This window comes from Crinia signifera, chromosome 1, assembly GCF_055691185.1.
Source record: "Crinia signifera chromosome 1, ASM5569118v1, whole genome shotgun sequence".
NCBI classification, from domain to species: domain Eukaryota; kingdom Metazoa; phylum Chordata; class Amphibia; order Anura; family Myobatrachidae; genus Crinia; species Crinia signifera.
Window position 1 is genome coordinate 307,577,457 of NC_139217.1, and position 14,712 is coordinate 307,592,168.

Here is a 14,712-nt window from a genome sequence, read left to right on the forward strand (position 1 = left end):
GGTCCAACTCTCATTTTCCCTTGTAAAAGTGATTGTCCTGAATAACAAGCTGGAGGTTATTGTAGACATAAACCCGGCAATTTCTTATTAGAATTGTATTGATACAAAGAAGCAAGCGCTGCGGAATATGTATGCGCTATATAGTAACTGTAAATAAATAAACAAATAAGTTGTGCTGTATGTGCAATGCAGAGAAGAGGCCAGCGGTGGTGTACTGAGTACTCATCCTACAGTATGTCAGTCAGTCGGTGTGGGTGTGTATGTGTGCATGCGTGGACCAGGGTGGTGACAGCCAGGACTCCTCCTCCTGCAGTCCCTACACTTCCTCATTCTCAGGACAGGGGACTGGCACCCGTCCCTTACCATACCTACAGCAGCAGCAGCAAAAGGGCCACTAAGCAGCAGCACACCAGCCCTCTCTGTCCCGAGCTGAGCTTGGGAATAGTTTGGAGCACCATGTCCAAGCCACCGCCTAAACCCGTGAAACCAGGTAAGAGAGAAGCCTGTCCGTACACTCTACAAGCCCAGTATTGTACATACACATGTACGTCTCCGCCCACTGATCGGCCGGCGTAGCGCCACGGGCGTGATCCTACCTCTCGCAGCCTGCTCTGACCCTACTTCTCCTCCGTGGGCAGTGTGCACTGCAGCAGCCGTCACCCTGCAGATACTGTAGTACATAGTATCCCTGCGCTCCGGCAGCGCCAGCTGATCTGGAAATGCCCGGAGCAGCTCCTTACTCAGCACTTGTATGAGAGGACACTATGACACTGTTTCCTCTGCTTGGTGTTTGCATGCGTGAGCCACTTCCTAGTAGTGTGGTACATGAGTGGCACACCTACAGTACCTGGCTGGGGAGATTACATGCTGGGGGGAGTGTGAGGTAATGTCTGGTGTCCCCTTACTCACTTTCCATAATACTGCTCCTGTCAGCTGCTGTGTCTGCGCCTCCTGCACTGACCTGCTGCTGTATAAGGCCAAAAGCATATTCCATTACTTCATTGTACGGTATTTTAAAATGAATACTTAAAGCCACAGGCTCTCAAACTTGGTCCTCAGTTTATGTTTTTCAGGTTACCTGTGGATTTTTAAACTGTGATATGTTGGGGATAAACAGCGCTCCTGCATACCTCCCAAAATGACCCTCTCCAGGAGGGACATAATGCTCTGCTCCTGCACTTTCCTCTTAATGTATGATTGCCATGGTGACCTGGGAAACGTCAACTGTGTAAACTGTATTATAGCAATTCATTGAGAAGCATCACAATTCTTTTTCTGCAGTTTAAAGCTGAAGTATGGTATTAAAGCTGCAGTTGGAAAATAAAAATATATATATATATATATATATATATATATTTTTTTTTTGTACCTAATGGAATGGGCCATGTTGGTGTGTGTGTGTGTGTGTGTGTGTGTGTGTGTGTGTGTGTGTGTGTGTGTGTGTATGTATGTATGTATGTATGTATGTATGTATGTATGTATGTATGTATGTATATATATATATATATATATATATATATATATATATATATATATATATATATATATATATATATATACACATTCACATAATGGAGTTTGGCTCTCTGGAGATGAGTGGTGCAGTAGTGCCTTCCTTAATAGTTACTATAGCAGTGATTCACCTGTAGATAGCACAGTGTTTCCCAAACCTTGAGACCCTTACAGGGGTGCCTCGGGTTTGTGGTTCAGGACCAATTCAGATTAATTACAATCAACGTAATAGGCAAAACCAATGCTTATGGCTGCAAACCATAAAATCTGTGTACAGAATACAAACATATCTTGTCCCCCACTACATAATTAAACCTTAAGATGATAAATACACAATGTGTTTAATTTTTCATCCTGAAACGTTTGGCCTAAGAGTGCTGTGGATAATATTCTGGCACAGTGTTTCTAAAAAGTTTGGGAACCCCTGACCTAGCAACAGGGCCGGCAACAGAAATCTTGGGGCCCTGTACAATGATATTTCTGGGGCCCCCACCTAATCCCAAATCCATAAAACCCTCTTCTGCATGAGCCTCATTGAACCTTTCACTGCTCCAGAGCCTGCATTCAGGTGCGGACTACACGGCTGTGCGTCTGCTGCCCCAGGCCGTGTGCACACACAGAGTAGATGGCTCTGAGCGCCAAGTGGCAAGGCACACACACAGATGGCAGTGGCACACAGGGAGTCAGTCACACTCAGCCACACACAGATGGCGCACAGTAGACGGCTGGGCTGCGAGGGTCACTGACAGGCCAGCTAGTACAGGCAGTGGTCATGCCGGGGCATGGAAGCTCTGGGGCCCTTCAGATCGCTAGGGCCCGTCACACTTGTCCCCCTTGACCCCCCCTGTCGCCGGCCCTGCCTAGCAACATCCTATGGTAGAGAGAGCCATCACTCTATGGACATTAGCAACATTTAATTCAAGTCCGTTGAGTGCTGCCTATGTGTGCAGGGGGTCAGTTGAATACTGACCGTGTGAGCTGTGACTGCGAGCAGGCAGCACTGCTCGCTGTCTCAGCGAGCAAATATCATTGAATATAACCCAGTATGTGGGTCTCTAATGTCAGCACTGCGCTGGCATCTTCAGGGCTATGGGAGCCCCAATCTGACAGCAGATACTTGCACTATTGACAAGTGCTCAGGAAGCAGCAACCCCTGTCCTCTAGATTTCACATTCTGCTATACTGTCTCTATACTTATTCCCTATGTGTCTGCAGCAGTTGTGCTAACTCTTACCAAGTTACAAAGTTTTGTTATGCGAATATTATATATCTGCCAAACGAATCTAAAATTACTCAGTAGGCCGACTTGATTATCCTATACTAAAGCATTGCACACTCAAGATGGCCGTGGACAATATAGTTAATGATATCGGCTGTGACCATGGGTGGTCGAATTGACTGTACACAACAACTAATATTGTTCAGTGACGTCCTCAGGAAGCCGCTGAACATGCGGGTTGTTGGCTATGTAGCCAAAATCCATTGGCGTGCGTTCGGCACCCCGGTGTTCAGTATGTTTAGGAAAGTGCAGATTTTAGAAGTGATGTTGCATATAGCAACCAATCAGAATTTGATTGTTTGCTTAGGGCAACATGTTTACTTCTAAAAACCCACACTGTGCTTTTTAGATACTATGGGGTAAATTTACGAAGATGGAGTTCTATTGAAGATGGGATGTTGCCCATAGCAACCAATCAGTTTCTACTTATTTATTTAGCACCTTCTAGAAGATAATAGATAAAATCTGATTGGTTGCTATGGGCAACATCCTATCTTCAATAGAATTCCCATCTTAGTAAATTTACCCCTGTATGTATGTATGTATATGTGTGTATATATATATATATATATATCTATCATGATTTATAGATCATCCACTGATAGCAATTCTGATTCGCCATTTCCTTACATTAATGTCAGATCACTCAGAAAGATTGGCAGGTGACAAATTCTAATTTTGGACCTGACAGCACCCCCATATTCTATTCCAGTATGCACAGATGCCCCCTCACCAATACTACCCCTCAGCTCACATAGCTCCTCCATATTCCATTCCAGTATATACTGTATCAGGGTTGCCTACCCTCCCGGAATGCCCGGGAGGATACCAAAAATCATGTCCCCCTCCTGGCTCCCCGGAAAGGTGAGCAGCCTTCCCGGATTCTGGGGGACCCCCGCTCTGCCCCCTGACTGCGGCATGTAAATAACCCTATCTGCCGATCTCCGTGGAGGGGGGCGGGCTAAAGTGTCGCAATCGCATAGTTTTAGCCCAGCTCCCTCCACGGAGAACGTCAAATTGGGTTATTTTCCTTCCTGGGGGTGGGGCTTAACTCCCACTCAAGCCCTACCCCCCAGTCTGCTGAAAGTCTCCTCTCCTACTACAAAAGTCGTCAACCCTGGTATCTATACAGACCCACCTCTATTTACCCGTAATACACGTAGCACTTTCATATTACTGCTATATACACAGCTCCCTCTCCCCCATATTATATGCGGGAATCAGCCTGCTAAAGGGGGGGGGGGGGGGATTTGGTGTAGTGGATGAAGAGGGAAATGTCCTTGGTCAATTTGCCCTTGCCTCCTGCAGCCTAGTGGCTAACACTAACCCTCATTGGACTGTTGGGATCTCAACTGCATTCCATGGGAAGATATTATGGGAAAGTTAAGATAATGTTGAAATTTGCTACCTAGTAAGTAAGTGGCACTCATCTTTGCCGTGATGCATCCGCATAAGCATCGCCGCAAGGTGCATTATTTGGCTAATAAGTGAATGGCATTTCTGTGCACACTGGTCGCTCCATCCACATGTTTGTTCGGCACTCAAGACGATGGGACAGCTTGCCTGGGTGCCTTCTTAAATGGTTGATATATATCAATTACCCCCTAGTCTTGATAGATCCAGCAAGTAGAAGCGGCACTCCACGGGCTTATAGTAAAAGGTGACTTTATTCCATCAGGTGAAACATGTACATTGCAGTCGACGTTTCAAGACCCACTGGTCTTTTCTTCAAGACTTGTACAGTAAGGTGCAAATAGTGCTGTGCAAAGTGACTTTTTGGTCACTTTGCACAGCACTATTTGCACCTTACTGTACAAGTAGACTGCAATGTACATGTCTCACCTGATGGAATAAAGTCACCCCATACTTCTATCCATTTGGATTAAATGGTGCGCCTAATACCCCTTTTCCACTGGCTTGAGAATCCTGGGTTATCGCACACAAATGCACGGGTCCGGTTACCCTGGTATCCTTCCTATGCAGCAGGATTTTACATGGCAACGACCTAGGTGTGCTGAAGTGGGAAGGATGCCATCAGGAAATAATCCAGATCAGGGTCAGACCTGGTTTGGAACAGTGTTTACTCCTTTTCCAACAAAAAAGGTATTCCATGCGTATGACAAATTTTAGAACTGCAGCTGTCGTTATAGCCATCCATGTGCAACTTACACCATGGTTTTTGTAACCACAAGCTCAGTTCCACCACACAGGAACATGATTTACTTTTTAGATAGCCATCTTGGCCACAATTCATGGCAAAAGGCACTAAGTAAGTTGTTCGCTTTACAAGCTAGAAGATAGTAATATATATTAATATACTCATCCTGTAATATGTACATGAATAAAATAAGAAAATTTAAAAAATATTTTTTTCTATTTTATTTATCAGTGAAATTCATAGCTTATGAAATTTGGGTTCTTTAAGACAGGCATGTTCAAACTATGGCCCTCCAGCTTCTGGCAAACTACAACTCCCTTCGGGGGAAATTTACTAAAGGAAATGTGTAAAAAATAGGTGTATATCCAGAAATACACTTATTTTTGACATTTACTATCCCGAAAATACGGCAATTCATATTCGTATTGATAGCACATAAATACGAATTGCCGTATTTTCGGGATAGTAAATGTAAAAAATAAGTGGGTACTTGTTTCTTAGCACGGCCACAATTGCATTGATCTTGTGCCCTTAATAGTGGTATGCGATGGCCCCTGACGCGATGGACCCGATTTCCCATTGAAATGCATTGAAAAGTTAAAAAATCGCGTCGGTCGCGTCGCATGCGGCTAAATAAGCATTAAATGGTCCCGACGCGATGGCCCCGATTTCCCATAGGGAACAATGTTAAATGGCTCAATTTACCCAAATCAACAGGGAACAATGTTAAATGGTCCAGAAACCCCCAAAAACACCCCAGAACAGTGAAATGGCCCCCCAAAATTAGTTAACGCCACCCCACGATCAACGTGAACCCGAAGCGTGGCGAGCGGCGGCGGTACGCATCCTCCGACCTTTTCATACCCCCACTATCCACGTCGGCGTGGAGTTGAGAATAGAATAGTGTGGCGAGCCACCGAGCCCGAAGCGTGGCGAGCGCACGCGGATACCTTCACAGGTAAACGCGTCCCCTCGCGGGCTTCACAGGTGTCTGCGTCGCCACGGACACCTGTGAAGCCCGCGAGGGGACGCGTATAACTGTGAAGGTATCCGCGTCCCCTCGCGGGGCTCGCCACGCTTCGGGCTCGGTGGCTCGCCACACTATTCTATTCTCAACTCCACGCCGACGTGGATAGTGGGGGTATGAAAAGGTCAGAGGACGCGTACCGCCGCCCCTCGCGGGCTCGCTGCGCTCGCCACGCTTCGGGTTCACGTTGATCGTGGGGTGGCGTTAACTAATTTTGGGGGGCCATTTCACTGTTCTGGGGTGTTTTGGGGGGTTTCTGGACCATTTAACATTGTTCCCTGTTCATTTGGGTAAATTGAGGCATTTAACATTGTTCCCTATGGGAAATCGGGGGCATCGCGTCGGGACCATCGCATGCGATTTTTTAGCACGCATGCGATGCGACCGATGAGATTTTTTTACCTGCGATGCCCCCGATTAGAATCAGTGTGGCCGTGCTAGGAAACAAGTACCAATAAGGGTATTTCTGGATACAAATACACCTATTTTTACACCTATTTTTTACAAATTTCCTTTAGTAAATTTCCCCCTTCATGCCTTGCCACAGTTTTGCTATTAGGGAATGCTAAAACTATGGCATGCTGTGATGTGTAGTTTCACAACAGCTGGAGGGCCACAGTTTGGGCATGGCTGCTTTAGGGGAAGAAAAAGGTTCTATCAATCCTCCACTATGGCTTCATTAGAGTTGTGATATACGGCTCTATGCTCAGTTATTGTGTTTACTCCATGATTACTCTGTCTCACAAAAAAGGAATTTGTTTAAAAAGGCTCAACCCTCAGAAACCAAGTTGCACACAGATTTCCTGTGCCCTGCTAGAACATAGACATTTTCCTATTTCCCTAAAATATGCCCATTTGTAGTACATGTAAAATGTTAATTTTAGAAATGTCAAGTTCTCTCTTCAATGTTTTTCTGCCTAACACACTTGGGGGGTATTCAATCTTTGTCGACCTCCCGCAGCCATCTCCCGACGGGGGAGATGGCTGCGGGTCCCTATTCAATGCTGTCTTCCCCGACAGCATTGAACAGAGTTTCTCCACAGAACGAGCCCGACATCACAAGCTGTCGGGCTCGTTCTGCCGAGAAAAGCCGGAAATAGGCGAGCTCCCGGGCCAGAGCTTGTCTATTTCCATCATCAACTCGTGGCCACGCCCCCTTCTCGCCGCTCGGCGGCCGGGACATTGAATCCCGACTGCCGAGCTCCAGGCGAGCTGACCAAGAACGGGATAGGGGCATGGCTGTCGCGCTAGCTCGACAGCCGTGCCCCTGACATTGAATACCCCCCTTGGACATCATTCATTTTATTGTGCCTGAATTGGATATAAAGGGGGGGGGATTCATTTTATTTTTTCTTGTGGCTCCACCTTCCATCTAAAATGACCGGAGCTATTCAGTTGTGTGTGTGTGTGAACTGAGCACAAGTTCTCCCGGCATCCATTACTGCCCATAGCCTCCTGAGGTATGAGCAGATATGCCATGCTTTTGCCACATTTCTACTGTTTGACAGCTCAAAAAATCAGCATGCCCATTATTTTGCATGGATTTAGCCACTTCATGTGGATAATCCCAGTGTATTTAGGCACAACTGCAGTAAGTTAGGGTGCCAGTGGAACTCTCACCCGGTGACAGTTAAACAGCTCCCGTCACAATAGACTTGCCTTCTTGATGGATGTGATTGTGATATTATCCTATATAGTCATTGTTTTTTCTGTGTTATATTTTGGCTTATAGAGGCCTTATTACTGTTCATTCTAGCCTGATCTGCCTTGGGTGTCACTTTCTGCTGTGGTGCTTCTAGCACAGTGTGGTCTGTACTTCAGCACTGCTATGCACACCAGACTTGTGCAAGAAGCAAGCACCAATTCCCGGGTTCAAAAGCTTTAACCCAGTAATTTGCGGGTGGTGTGAATTGGGGTCAGGCTGCACCCTGCAAAATTGCTGGGTGGCCGGTGTGAAAGGGGGGTATAAGATTAACTACCTGTGTTTTGAAATATGCAGGGTGCTAGTATGAACACTATTTATGATACATGTATCTGAAATACTGGCTTATGCAGCTTTTATGATTCATGTTTTTATGTTTGTATGTTCATGTACCTGAGTTAATATTTACGAAGAAAATTGAATGTTACGTTTTATTGTATGTGATGCCTGACATTGCCTGTGAACTGTAAAGAAAATATTCTAATGATATTACATTGACTACATTTTTTTATTTTCACAACCTTTTTTTTTATTAGTGGAGCATAAGTGATCTTACTGTATCCAAGGCTGCATACATAGTTGCATAAATGTTGCTTTAGTGTCCATAGTGTAACGAGAAAAGGGTGGAACCGGCCTGAAGCATAGAAAAGATGTTTCAGCATGTTACTTCACTTCCTGTCATACAGTAATTCATCTTATATTTACATCACAACTCGGGCATAAGTGTTTCATCACGTGTACTGTCACACAAGTCAGCACTGTTCACAGTGTTCTAATTAAATCATGAGTGTTAATGGGTTTTTTAGGGTAATTTTTATAGGCAGATGTCCCCTTCCCAACTTTTTTACCTATGTTTCTAAACTTGTCTCCTCAAGTTTGCCTGTAAGATGGTTATACAGACTGTGGAGCATGTTCAGTCATGTGCTGCTAGATCCTCCTAAACCACTGGTGTGGAGCTCAACTGCTTACAAAGAGGTTTAGCTGTGTGCTAAGAGACTTGTTATGTACAGTGAAATCGGCATACTGTTCTGCATACACTTAAGCTGCTTTCAGACCGCAAAAACGGCATTGACCCGGTATTTTTAAATACCTCTTTCACACTGCATATGTGAAATGGTATTTTACCGATTCAGTGCCGTTTTTGTTCCTCTAATTTTACAGTATTTGTACCTTCATTACCACCCCGAACAGGAGGCATTCCTCGCCCCTCGCCCCCCCCCCCCCACACTGAGGCATCCTCCCCCCCAACCCCCCCTCCTCCCCAACTGGGGCATCATTCCCCCCCCCCCTCCCCCGCCTTCTTGGGCAACGCAAGGAAGGAAACAACCTCCTCCTCCGCGCGCCATTTTGCACTGTGCAGGACAGCCTCAGGTAGGCACTGAGCGCCCACCGACCACCTCGCTCCCTCTCTTCCGCGCGCCATTGTGCAGGACTGGACAGGTAGGCACTGTGCGCCTGCCAAACACCTCCCGGCTCCCCCTCCCTCTCCTCCGCGCGCCATGTGCAGGACAGGTAGGCACTGTCTGGGCCACCAGCACCAACCACCTCCCTCTCCTCTGCGCTCCATTTGTGCAGGACAGGCAGATGTCCTGGCGGTGTCACAACAAGAGGCTGGGGCATGTGATGATGCAGGTGCAGCAGTCAGCATAAAATCAGTTGCCAGTCAGTCTGACTCTCAGGTAGGAGATACTCTAAAACTCACATCAAATCAAATGTATGATTATTTTTATATATATATATATGTGTGTGTGTGTGTGTGTGTGTAAATGTGGCTTCCGTGGCTTTGCAGATTGATGTTGTGCACTATCCAGAATTAGTCCCAGTGCGTTTCTGTGGCCAGTGGCATCTTACTGATCTTACTGTGGCATTCCACAAATATTTAATAAAAATGTATCTTGTATGCTGCAGAGCTGGGGTACTGGGATGTTTGGGCGCAGCAGGGTGGGATGCTCTGCAAGTAGGGGCACAAGCAGAGTCACTGCGGACAATTCCAGCATACAGGGATATTTGGGTGCAGCAGGGTTGTGTAGTGGGGTTATGAGCAGGTAGGGGGCAAAAGCAGTGTCACTGGGGGCGGGGGGGGGGGGGGGGGGGCAATGCTAGGGGGTACTGGGATGTTTTTAGGTGCAGCATGATTATCCCCTCTCTGCACTGCTGGTTGTGTTCTGAGGGGAATGCTATGGCTAAGTAGTCAGTATTATATTATTTTATATTAAATTTATAGAAAGTGGATACAGTCATCCGGTCTGCCCCATGTGGTCAACATGCAAAAAGGTTGACACGGTCTAAAGGGCGACATAGTTTAAAGATCAACATTAAAATGTTCAATACATTTTTTTTCTTATTGCATTTTACCAAAAATGTCCACTTCACACTGTGTCGCAGCGGTTAGTCAAAATGTAGACCCTGGCGCGCTTGCCACGCTTCAGGGTTACTATGTACAACCGTAGTCCACGTCGATGGTAACTTAAAAATGTACTAGAAATGTATTGATTACTTTCAATTAATTTCATGGTGTGTTTCGTTACATTGTGCTGTACTGTGTACTCTGCTGCTGCAATGTGTAAAAAGGGGAACTCTGCTGTCTTAATTTGAATATTGGAGACAACTGCGCTGCGTAATATAAATTGGTATTATTTTGTGGCCACGCCCCTTCCCCATGAAGCCACTCCCCTGTAGTTTTGGCTTGAGCACCCACCAGCAAAATTATAAATCTGCACCAATGTGTCCTTATATTAAGGAGTAGCGGAGGAGTAGTATACGGCCAGGAATCCTGCCCTTCCATGTCTGCCCGCTGGTTGTGTATTGTCTGCAGGGTTCCCACAAACACCTGTAGGATTAATGCCGCTACTTCCTCCACCTGTGTCAGCGCCGGGCAGATGATTGCTAATGTCTGAGGGCAGCATGGGATGCTCCCAGTGGATTGCTGGTCAGGCAAAAGCACAAGGAGACGCTGATGACACTAAAGACATAACCATAGGTGATACAACGTGGTTAGTCTCCATGGCAATGGGTCTTCTGCCATCGAAAGACTTTTTCATCTTCCGCCATTACCAATATTATTTTCAAGTACCCCCAACTGGTCTGCAGAGTACCCCCAGGGGTACTAGTACCCCAGGTTGGGAACCACTGGTTTATCTGATAGACTATTAGCTGCTTGTTGGAGCCTGAATGTTTTCTGCTTTCTTTCTCTTATATATTTTTATGTAAATTTCCATTTGGAGCCTTATCAAACTACTTGGTATTGTTTTTTAAACTTCCCAGAGTGCTTTTTAACCATGTACTGTAGTTAAACGATCATAAAATTGTTTCTTGCTATGGGTTACAATTTGTGTTCCTTCCATTGAAGAACAGCATTTGTTGTCCTGCAGGATAACAAAATAAACTCTGAGGGGGCAATTCAATTGTTATATGGGATCTTACCAGCAACAATTCAGTTGTTCTGGCGTATGAACATGAATGCAGCAGGCAGGCACCGGTATTTATGCGTATGAACATGAATGCAGCAGGCAGGCACCGGTATTTATGCTCACAGCCTACCCTGGTCAGAATCACAAATGTTTGAAAAGTATCCGGTTTGTCCACCCAACTGGGACTTTTTGCATCGTTGGCAGTTTTTTTATGCACATAAAGTTCTTTATGCATCTAAGCCTGGTGCTTTTTGGAGGCATCCTAAGTAATGAATTCCTGATCAGAGCAACAATTTAAATGCTCCATTACTTTGGGTTCCCAAATAAAAACAAAATAAAAAAAAGTCAGTGTAAATAAATGATTAATTTGATGATAAAAATCTTTTAACTGCACAGGTTTAACTAATCAGACTTTTGCTATCCTACAAGATATTGATCCACTAAATCTGCTTATACCAATGTATTAAAAAACTCTGGAAAATGTAAGTATCTAGGGGCCTGATTCAGAGCTGCTCACTAGGCAGCATATATTCTGTAGCGAACAGCTCGGCGAGTGTGAAAGTCACTGATGCCTTTCACTTCCGGGGTTTACACATGCGCATAGACAATATCGGAACGGGGCCAAATAAGGCTGCTGATCGGGTTAGAATTAAGCCCTGTATGCTGTAGAAACTTGTGGAAAACAGAGAAGGAAAACCTGAGACAATCTGAAGGGCCCTTCCAGAGGAAAGCAATGACTCCAACAATGTTTAAAGGGTCATCTTTTTGGCATGGTTTATGAATTCCATGGAAGGTAACAATAAACAAAATGATGAATGGTGCTCGTAAAAAAAAAAACCTTTATGGGCTGGGTTGCAAAACCTGCAATGTAGGTCGATGCCATTTGCCATTCCAGAACAGCGTAGGTGTGTGCTTTGGGCTCTGAGGTACACCATATTGTAGGTATGCTAATCCTGCTTTCTATTTACAGTGGAGCTCCTACATGCAGATCACCTAGCGGCAGGGGGATTTCACTGCAATTTTCTGTTGTGCATTGCTGTGGATCGAGAGTCTGATCTATATATTAAGCAACAGAGATGAGGAGTGAAGAACCACACCAAAAATTTAAGTTTTGATTTCGACATAGTTAAAATGTTGATGTTAGGGAGATAAAGTAGAGAGAGAGCGAGTACCAGCCAATCAGCTCCTAGCTAATTTCTCAAACATAGCCTGTAACAGGACCATTATATTAGGTACACACTGTACAATTTCAACCTAGGAGGTATGTTTAGTGTGTAAGCTGCACCAGTGCCCAATGTTCCATATGTAGAACTGGTCAACTCACATTAGATCAACATGCATTGGGTAGACATGGCTAAGGTTGACACAAGCATTAGGTAAACAATGGCAAGGGTGACAGTCACAAGGTTGACCTGTGTTTTAAAAATGTTTTGTCCCAAATGTTGACATGGACACTGTCAAAGTGCACTGAGTCCCCTCGCATGGCTTGCTGCCTCGGCACACTATTATATTCTCCTACCATGCCCTCGTGGATGGTAGGGCATGAAATACCACCTGTCGGCGCAAAAAAATGTGAAAAACTCATTCCTACCCATTGTCATCCTAATGCTTATGTCAACCTTTCAACCCTGTCAACCGATTTTCATGTGTCGATCTAAGCCATGGCTGCCATCAGTGGTCCACCCAATATTTGTTGACCTAATGACCTTATACCCTGCACACGCTATGTCGTTCACGTCATAATCCGGCAATTACCCGGCATTTGAAGCGCTGGGTTATTTGACCGCGTGCTCCATTACGCAGGGGTAACCCTTTCACACAGAAAAAGGACCCGTGTATTTCAGGAAATTCCTGGGTGGATCTACTTCACCCGGGAATTTCAATTCCTGCATTAAAGCGGTTATAGTGGGACAGTTAGGATTAGGCTGAGGGAAAGCATCTGAATTATGGTATACGGTCGTTGGGTCGACTCGACACAACAAGGGTCGACATGCATTTTCTCGACCACTGAATGTTGACATGGCTTATTTTCGACACCTCCAATAGGTCAACATACCTTAGGTCGACACACACACATTAGGTCGACAATGGCCATCATCCTAAGGCATGTCGACATATTTGCGGTTTTGACCTTCAGTGGTTGACCCAAACTTTCACAGGGCAGCCACTAGCCTTGGTTTTGCTTATCACTTTGACGATAAATAATTTGATTTGGTCCTGGACCACCAATCCGAGGCACCCCTGCAAGAACCTTGCAGCACCCCAGGGTGCCTAGGCTCACAGTTTGGGACCACTCTTATATACTAATAAACATGTTGAAAATACCATAGTAAACACCGTTAAACATGACCCAACGTATGGTCTATAAGAAAAACATTATAATGTAATTGTTTATACAGTTTAGGTTTTGGAAATTCTATTTTGCAAATAACAGACATGTTATCCAGTGGCACATTTATCGGTGCTGAAAACCTTTGCATGTTTATCCATTAGAGAAATCACAGAGACGCTCACATCAGGACACTGAGCAGTATATCATGTTTTGGTCGCTTTTGCATTGGCATAAATCTAGCATTTGTAAATCTGAATCCGGCAGACCTCTGCCTGCTCTTTTGGCATTTATACAACTTTTCCATAAGACGAGCATTGTCTCTCGGACAAATAATATGTTGTGGAGGAAATAGCACTGGTACACACATGCATTTTATTTCTACACTACTTTTATTTCCTTATTTATATACCCTAATTGATCATATGATTTTCAGATTGTTTTACAGTTCTGTTTCCTGAAAATAGAAAGTGTTTTTAAGTCTGCTGAAGATTTCATCACACATAGCAGCTCATTTAGCTATTATTAGGCACTTCCCACTCCCTTGCATTTTCAATACATTGAAATTCTGCTTTCATCCTTAAGGGCCCATAGAGATTATTTAAAACACACAAAGTAAAATAAGGTCAAAAGGTCGACATGAGTTTTAATTTTTTTTTTTTTTACCCGAATGGTGACATAGTCGTCATGGACACTGTCAAAGTACACCGTGTCCCCTCGCATGGCTCGCTACACTCACCATGCTTCGGCACGGTGCCTCGCTATGCCCATCACACTATTTTATTCTCCCACCACGGTAGGGCATGAAATACAGCCTGTTGGTTTAAAAAAAAAGTGAAAAACTCGATCTTTTGACTATCGACCTATTGCTTGTGTCGACCTTCCAACCCTGTCCACCTCTTTCATGTGTTGACCTACAGCATGATGGCCAATGCATGTCGACCTCATACCATATCCCGTTTATGTGAAAGAACTTGACTGGCCTGTATCTTGTAGGTAGCACAGCTGCACCTATATTAGCACCACCTGCTTATTGGTCACTATGGGCTGTATTTAATTTAGTCTGTTTTTTTCTCTCGTGTAGCTGAAAAATAGGACTTTAGTATTCGATGGCGGGCTTTTTAGCTGTCTTTTTATTTATTTTTTACTCATCTCTAGCCGGTAGTTTCACTTTTTAAAAGTCAAAACTGCAGTAGAAAACAGTCACAATTTGGATAAATACACGTGGATACAGTACATGTGTTTTTCTTACCAAATCAGCACTTTAATTTAGTACATCAAATCATTTGACTAGT

The 14,712-nt window shown here is 44.7% G+C and overlaps 1 protein-coding gene across 1 annotated transcript in view; it reads left to right on the forward strand.

Annotated features, from left to right (window-relative positions):
• Window positions 1-288: 288 nt before the first annotated feature.
• OSTF1 (osteoclast stimulating factor 1) overlaps window positions 289-14,712 on the forward strand; it is a 34,698-nt gene continuing 20,274 nt past the window's right edge. The window contains exon 1 of the mRNA XM_083186121.1: window positions 289-490. Within this exon, the coding sequence (XP_083042247.1) occupies window positions 457-490 (34 nt within the window). The 5' untranslated portion in view covers window positions 289-456. The remainder of the gene's footprint in view (window positions 491-14,712) is intronic.